The 8742-nt window shown below is 39.0% G+C and overlaps 1 protein-coding gene across 3 annotated transcripts; it reads left to right on the forward strand.

Moving 5' to 3' along the window:
• Positions 1 to 2117: 2117 nt before the first annotated feature.
• trim105 (tripartite motif containing 105) lies at positions 2118 to 7099 on the forward strand. Of its 3 annotated transcripts, none has more exons than XM_053505487.1 (7): positions 2118 to 2180; positions 2687 to 3025; positions 3215 to 3310; positions 3716 to 3943; positions 4125 to 4144; positions 4367 to 4476; positions 5241 to 7099. In XM_053505487.1, the coding sequence occupies exons 2-7, from the start codon at positions 2738 to 2740 to the stop codon at positions 5801 to 5803; spliced, it is 1305 nt and encodes a 434-aa protein (XP_053361462.1). In that variant the 5' UTR covers positions 2118 to 2180; positions 2687 to 2737; the 3' UTR covers positions 5804 to 7099. The 3 variants fall into 3 exon arrangements, with proteins under 3 accessions (XP_053361462.1, XP_053361463.1, XP_053361460.1); XM_053505488.1 differs by having other exon boundaries at positions 2129 to 2225; positions 3218 to 3310; XM_053505485.1 differs by having other exon boundaries at positions 2129 to 2225; positions 5241 to 7098.
• The last annotated feature ends 1643 nt before the right edge of the window (positions 7100 to 8742 follow it).

Below are 8742 nucleotides of genomic sequence, written 5' to 3' on the forward strand. Positions count from 1 at the left end.
TGCCTAGAGCCTATCCAAGAAGTACACCCTGGTCAATGTACCAATTCTTCACGGGGCACAGACAGAAATAAAACATACCCACATTCTCATTCACACAGTACAATTTGGCAACGCCAATTAGCCGTGCCTGGTCCAATATAATTTCTTTTTTGACTTTTTCAACTTCTTCTTCTTTAAAAAAAAAACAATGTCCAATGTAACGTAACCCAAATTGGTGATGTAAACCTGAAAATTTTACTACAGACCTTACTGCATTGGTACCTTGCCTGCGAAAAACAAGATTACAACAAATGTATATGTTTTTATTATTATTATTATTATTATTATTATGGAGTGTCTCTTTACCAAACATGAATCAGATCAAATCAATATATCAGATTAATTAACATAATTTAATATGAGATCATAAGAATATTAAGTACGTTCATCCATATTTTTGTCTCTATTCACATTTTGCTTTGGGTAATATGAGTGTTGGCGGTCCAGGGTCCAGGTCCGATTCCCGGCCAGGTTTGATTTCCCATCACTGTGTGCATGGAGTTTGCATGTACTCCCTGTGCTTGGTGGGTGAGCACTGCCTCCGTGCTTGGTGGGTTTCCTGTGGGTACCCCAGTTTCCTCCCACAGTCCAAAGACCTGCAGATTAGGCTAATTAGCGTTCCCAAATTGCCTGTAGAGTGAATATGTGTGCGCCTTGCGATGGATTGGCACCCTGTGATATGAGTGTATAGGGTGATACAGAGTATATTAAAAACAAAAATCTTTTGCACATGTTTGCAAAAAATGTTTGCAGTGTAATACATGCCCTGTAGCGTGCATCTCTGTGGGAGAGAAATGACCTGGTGTGCAGACATCATTTTGTCAGGAAAAAGTATTGGTTTTGTGTGTATGTGTGTGTCTGGACAGGAGGTGTTTACACTGTTTTGGTGTGATGGATTTTTTGAGATAATCTATGCATGGTTATGATTAGTGATTTTCCACAGTTTCCTGTAACTTCTTAAAACACGCCAGTATGTGGTTTGACTAATTAGTGACCCTTAAATGTGAATAAATAAATAAATGCATGTGTGAATGCTGCCCTGAGGTAGCATGAGAATATGACAGCCCAAGCTTGTGTAAAAAATATAGCTAGGTATGTGGTATACAGTATACTGAATCCATTAGAGCGGCACGGTGGTGTAGTGGTTAGCTCTGTTGCCTTGCATCTCCAGGGTCTGGGTTCGATTCCCGTCTCTGTGTGCATGGAGTTTGCATGTTCTTCCTGTGATTGGTGGGTTTCCTTTCCAAGTCCAAAGACCTGCAGATAAGGCTAATTGGTGTTTTAAAATTGCCTGTAATGTGTGAAAGAGTGTGTGAGTGAGTATTCGTGTGCCCTGTGATGGATTGGCACCCTGTCCAGGGTGTACCTCGCCTAGTGCCCTAAGCCTCCTGGGATAAGCTCCAGGCCCCCTGTGACCCCAAATGCAGGATAAAGCGGTGTAGATGATGAGTGAGTGAATCCATTAGTGTGTAAAATCACACCCATATGTTCTTTCGCAAACTTTTCCCCTTTTACGCTGTAGCATCACATTTTCTCTTTACTAGAAGTCATGCCCTGTTCAAGTGAGACAGTGTCTCAGTACACAAAGCGAGCTGCACGATCAGACAAGGGTCCTTGACCTCAACACTTGCATTGAATAAATCTAACTTAAAAACACAGGCAGACCTACAAATAATAGTTTGACACAATATATTCTGTTGGTGCAAAATGATCAGGAACAGAAATTTCTAAAATTCTAATAAATAGAGAACTGGACAAAACATTATTGTACACATTTAAATAATGTTCAGGAAATAAATATGTACTGAAGTGTGGATGTGGAATTTATTTTATTTTAAAAACAAATGTATTTACAAGATCATGCCTATGTTTTTTTTTCTCTCCTCAATCATGTCTTATCTTAGTAAACACAGCATACTTTTTTTTAATCCCGGAACAACTGTATGTTCAAATCTTATGGTAACTTGTCAAGTGGTAAAAAGAGGTTGAATAAGTGCACTAAATAAGGCACATAACGTATTACATTACACGCTACATAGTGCACTCATATAGTGAGTAGGGCGTGATTTGGAATTACTCTCACTTCAGGGTTTGTACTCTGAACACAGAAATCCCCAAGTAAACCGAACGAGTCTGCAGCTGTAGGTGACGTTTTTGTTTTTGCCCCGTTGACAGCATATTTTTTGGTAAACGTTTTATTACTTGTTAAAAACTATAACAAATACTAAGCTTTAGGGACTTAGTTTAATGTTTGTTGTCGTCGGCGCAGACTGTAACTGTTAGGTAACGTTAGCAAGCTAGCTAGCTACGAAGTTTGAACGAAATACTTTGGATACAAAGTAACTTTTTGTTTAACATCAAACAGGAGTGATAGGTTGTTATTGTATGGAAGCTTTTATTCAGTTTAATTCGATAATGAGTTAATGTCTATATAAATATATATATATATATATATATATATATATATATATATATATATAATGTGTGTGTGTAATTGGACAGTAACAATGATATAAGATATATAAGAATCTGCTGTTCACATTACAACCCTTTATATATACAGTAGTGCGTTAGTTCTATTCCTAGTCATAAGATTATTTTGTAAATATGCTGACATGTCCTAATTTCTCTTCATGCTGCGTGACAGATGTGTGACTGAAGTGGAAGTGAAAGTCAGACTCCAGGCTTTGCTCCATCCATGGCGTGCAGCAGCAGCATGAAGCAGCCCGAGGCTGCGAATCTCAGCGAGGAACTCACTTGTGCCATTTGCTATGATCTCTTCAGAGATCCAGTCATGCTTGGGTGCATGCATCACTTCTGCAAGGAATGCATCACTACCTACTGGAAAAGTTCCAGAGGCCCAGCAACATGCCCTCAATGCCGCAAGGAGTTCACGACCAAACAGTTTCAGACCAACTACCTGGTAGCCGGTCTGGTCGAAAAGCTCAGAGCCAGTTCGTCACCTGGATCCGTGAGGAATTTACAGGTAAAAAGTGATGTAAGCTCTCACACGGTGCTGGCTTCAGGCTGAAAAAACTGATACAACAGTATTTTTGACATAATCATCCGCTCAGTATAGTAGTTGTGGTTTTTTATTTCAAACATGAAATCTTTGTATATGGAATTAGTCATGCTGTATTGATAAGACTTGCTACACGCCATGCTTTTTTTCCAGAAGCAGATTAAGGACGGCCTTGAGTCTCAAAACTCGCAGAAAGAAGAGCTACTTGCGATGATCCGTAAAGACAAAGAACAGATGAACATAATAAAAGTAAGTCTAATCATCACAAGTTGCCTGAGTGACCTACAGCCTTCATAGCAATTATAATCAGCAGCTAGATTACTTGCCTGGATAAACCAGGGGAAAGAATGTTAGGATAACTCTGCAGGCTTAGTCATTTGCTTATGATATTTTTGCTGATATAATTTTTACTGCATGCCATGATGTGACAGTTGACAAAACATAACATGCAGTACAGGCTTTGCTGAAATTTTCTGGATTATGGGTTAAGAATAAGTTTTCTCTAAATTTGAAGAACTCACATTAATGTAGAATTTGTCTCAAGCATCTTTTATTAGGCTTTAGTTAGCAGAAAAGTCTGTGCCCCAGTATTTAAAATATGTAATTATTTCGGTTCCCTTTTATTCTATTTCTCTCTCTCTCTCTCTGGATTAGAAAGTTGGCGCTGATCTCAGGAAGAGGGTGTGTGGCGACTTTAAAGCTCTGCACCACTTGCTTCAAGTGGAGGAGACAGCCATGCTGGAACAGCTAAAGAGGGATCAGACAGAGATGGAGAAAACCCTGGCATGTCACCTCGAGGCCCTGCATACAGCAGTCCGAGAACTGGAGGAGACTCTGGCCTCACTTCAATTAGCTGCCAGCACCATAGGCAACACGGCACCGGTGAGAGTGAAAGATTCATAATTATTACAGATGATATATATATTTTTTTACTTCCCCTCCTTGTTTTTAAATAAAATGAAATCTTGTAATGTCCAGTGTCAGGACTGTAGTTTTGAGTCTTTCTCAGATCAAAGCATCTGCTCTAATGCTAACACGCTCTACTTTCTTTGTCCCCCTCTAGCTGCCAGAATTAAGTTCCAGGTAAGTGGTAGTTAAAGGCATCATTTACTGTACATGGTCTCTTTTGATTAAGGCTCTCTTTTCCTCATAAACAATTTGCAGATCAAAACCTGCCGTTCTCAATGAGACACTGTCTGCTCAAAGATAAACCATTTACCTGTTCCTATTCTCTTAAAATGATTTTGCTTATGTGTAAAATGTTGTGACAATTTAATCCTGATCAGATTTTCCTGTCATTTTCAGACCACGTGTTCCAACTATCAAAGCACTGTCTATTGAAGGTTTGAAGAGCAAATATATAGCGCCTCTTCAGTATACTTTGTGGCGGAAAATGTTTCTAAATTTAAAACCAGGTAATATATAGAAACTCCTGATTAAAATATCACAGTTGGATGATCTGCCCTTATTATTACTGACTAAGTCCTGCTCTATGTGCTTGTTAGAGCCTGGAATATTGCAGGGTTGTTTTTTTTTAGAACAGTGGGAGATCTGAGTCAAAAAAGGAAGCAGGTAGGAAGCAACAAGTTGTAGTAGGTGAAAGTTAAGAAAGCAGTATAATTTGATGGCGGTGGGTGTGTTGCAGCCGTTAGTCTCAGTTAATCTGAAAAAAAGCAACATTAATCCCACCATCTTTGCACTTACTGGCAAACTGCTTGAAAACTGTAATTGCACAAGCAGCATGAAAGGGAAAAGTGCCTCCAGGCACTCGTCAAGAAATACATGTCTTGATGGATTTGTGTGGGAAATCAAAGCGTGTAGCATTTCAATCAATTTCTTTGATGATGTTACCACTTCACTGATTAGACATAAATATAGCTTTGCTAAATACTCTGCTATGTACAATCCCACCTCAAGCACATTTATAAACTTGTAGCCCTCACCACGTTTTTATGTTTCACTATTGCCTAATCACTGCAGAGGTAGCAGGGCATTAAGGTGTACAACAGCTTTGTAGAGTGATTTCTCATCCAACCCTTTTCAGTGTGCAATTCCATCCATGCAAAGGCAACAGAAGGAGGAAAAAACTCACCATTAGCTTTGTTTTCTGTGCATATTAAGCATAATAATCATAATAAATGTTTGTTCTTAATGAGCCTTGGTTTATTGTCATGCTCAGGGCCGCTTCCACTGACCTTTGACGAGGACACTGTTCATCCAGGCCTCCAGCTCTCTAGAGACAGGACCCAGGTGGTCGAGACTGAAGCTCTGCTGCCCTACAAACTCAATCCGAAGCGCTTCGTTCAGTGTGTTAATGTTCTCGCAGCCCAAGGATTCCATACAGGCAGACATTACTGGGAAGTGGCCGTCGGCACCAAGACCAAGTGGGACATCGGAGTTGCCCTGGAAACGGTGAATCGGCAGGCACGCGTGAGGCTCTGCCCCAATAATGGGTATTGGACCCTGCGTCTGCGCAACAACACCGAGTATTCAGCAGGCACCCAACCCTGGACCCCATTGCGTGTGACCTCTCGACCTCTAAGGATTGGGGTGTTTTTGGACTGCGAGGAGCGCAGAGTTTCCTTTTACAATGCCGATGACATGAGTCTGCTCTGTTCATTTTCCAACGGGCCTGTAGGAAAGGCTTTTCCATTCTTCAGCACGTGTCTCAGTGAACCTGGACAAAGAGCTCAGCCGATCCAACTGCTGCACTTCCCCACCATGGCTGTCCGAAAGTCCTGAAGGCTGGAAGCTTCAGATTTTTTTTATGAGCTGTGTAAATTACATACTTGTAGATAACAAGACTAGATTATATTATTTTAAGAACTTATGTAATGATACAGCTGTCTCTATTCAGATTTTATTATTGCTAATTTAGTAGTTCATATGCAGGAACTACTCTGGCATTTAATGTATGAACAAAGATAATTTACAGTTTTTTAATCTCGTTATCTTGCAAACTGTTGACCAAAAAACTGTTAAACAGAAAAAAACTGTTGACTAGAAAACAGCTGACCAAAGATATGATTTTGCCCAAACAAGTGACAGTGATCAAGCAGAGCATTAATGTTAAGCTTGCTATGTTGACAAGCAGCATGACCGTTATCTAATATTCTGTCTTGGTGAAAACTATGGATGGCTATCGCCGGTCACTACCTGATACAATTTTATCACGTTACTCACAGTAGGTGAAGATTTGATTAATGTTTTGATTCTGGAAAAATCCAGATTCAATATTATTTTTCTGATTTGATTACAATTTGAAGGCCTTGAACTTTTTCTTTGTCATACCTTAAACGTTTTATGCCTTGAAAGTTGTAAGGTTTGTTTAAAATTTCAAAAAAGATGAATTTTTAGTTAATTGCCGTATTTCTGTCATCCGCAATTATTATTATTTTTTTCAAACAAATTTGGCAAATAATTCACTCCTACCATATGGGATGCTGGTGTTTAAATAGTTTAGAGTGTAGCACCTGTAGGATTATAAAGAAACGTGCATGTTGTAACATGGGTGCATTCGGCTTCAAATGTGCATGCTTTAGACTAATTAGCGCATATGGTGTTTTAAATGTTAATGTGTGTATAAATAGTGGGTTTCGAGAGTATTTCGCTCGCAGGCTTTTCAACACATGTAACTTTACATACATGTAGGGCTATAAAAATTTGTTTTTCCGAGTGCACCGCATATAAGCTCATGCACTCGGCACAGTATGTAACAGATGTGGCAATACATGAATCGGCATACAAAAGAATTGTAATTCATAAATGAATCAAGCATTCCCCCCATCTCTAGTAAAAACATACTGTAACACACACTTTAAAGATTTCATTTGTACCTGTGCTTGAGAATTAAATGTTAAATATAGATATGCTGGATCAATTGTAAATATTTTTGAATTTTTAATACTGTAATAACTTTAACAAAACATATTTAGCTGATGCATTTAAGCCATTAAACAACAATTATGATTACCTATTCAGCAGTCATCACTTTCACTATGTCTATAATAAATATACACTAATAAATTCAAATATATATTGGCCAGCTGTTTCAAGTGCCATTTTATTTCCTAGTAGGGAACGACCCTACAAAATTAGAATTTCATGAAGTGCTCTTGGCATGTACTAAACCAGCATGCCTGTCACATTTAGTATTCTGTTATTCTGCTTTTTTTTTCAGATGTATTCATTTGGATGCAGATCACAGTATCCCTGTAAATCAAAGTCCAAGCTTTGGGGGATGTCAGGAAGATAGTTGAGGTGATTAAATCCCTGTTCTCCTTCCTCTCTAAATGATGTATAAACAACCAGGACTTTCTCCTCCCACGTGCATGCAGTATTAACAAAATTCTCTGAAATATTGTGCGCATTATCTTTACCCTATTGATGAAATCTCCTAACTTGTGGAGGAAATCGTTCTGCTCGTTGACATCAAATAACAATTTTGATCGCCACTTGTCAGATGTACTTCGTTACACTTTTCATCTTAGTTTTATATAAAACCTAGTTTGGAAGATGTCCATCCCGGATACCCTCCCTCTTTAGAGAAAAAGCTTGGATTGAGTGCTGTTATCTGTAAGACCAGACAAGTGCATCAACATCCTCTTTCCTTTTGCTCCCTGTTAAGGGTCACACAAACAGAAAGGCAGTCCTTGTGCCCCCAAACTGCTTTAGTGTACTCCTGAGAGGGTCGTCGGGCAGGATGTGGCATAACCTTTGCCTTTTTAGTGAATGTTGCTAACTCTGTTAATTCCGCATTGTCATAGTGGCTCTATTCACCAGGAAAGGTCAGGATTTAATCACCCCATTAACATTCCACTACGCTCCCTTTGTCATGTTTATTTGATAGGGAGCTTATGAGCTTATGGATCGCTTGTTGAAAGTTAATTTCAGTGATGGTTCATTTCACCTATGTTAGATGTCTTGGACCAACTGATGTATTGGGATGAAAAATTTAGCAAAATTGAACACTTGTACACTTCTCCAAAACATATCTATGCACCTCTCATGTCAATCATGAAGATCATTTGGTACCTGGTTTGATCAGATCTTTAGCTGTTGGACATTTTTAATCAACAGGATATCATAATATGATGACACTGACAAAAACTGAATATTCTGCAAGCAACAGAAAAGAGAGAATAAGTCAGACGAATCAGGTTCTTGGCAGCGCTCTTGGTTGCTGGTGGTGAGAAACATGGTCCTGTTTCCTTCCGATGAGCGGGATGCTGTGGCGTGTGTTTGGTGACCTCAGGATGTGGCAGATGGAGCAGTGGCACTTCAAGGCCTAGTCCTTGAGCTAGACTCTTGAGAGCAATATTGGACAGGAAACATCATCCATTTCATGTGGAAAGCAGAAAAACTGAATAATAATAGTAATCATCATCATAATTAAGACGGTGTGAATTTAAAGTAGAGTATAATGCAGGATATTTTAAAAGATTAAGCAGTCCACCTGGATTTAACTAAGCAAATAGTAAAGAGCCTTTCACTAGATAATTACTGCAGTAATTAATGTTTCCACTGGCAACAAGTTATGTAACCCGAACTGATGTAGTGAGTTGCTTCTCAGTTCTTAAACAACCATGTCAGAAGACATATCCTGTGGTCATGGCAAAGATCTTAGTATGTTTCAGAAGGGTCAAATTATTGCCCTGTATTAAGTCAAAAAACAAAAAACA

This window comes from Clarias gariepinus, chromosome 10 (assembly GCF_024256425.1).
Source record: "Clarias gariepinus isolate MV-2021 ecotype Netherlands chromosome 10, CGAR_prim_01v2, whole genome shotgun sequence".
Classification (NCBI taxonomy): Eukaryota; Metazoa; Chordata; class Actinopteri; order Siluriformes; family Clariidae; genus Clarias; species Clarias gariepinus.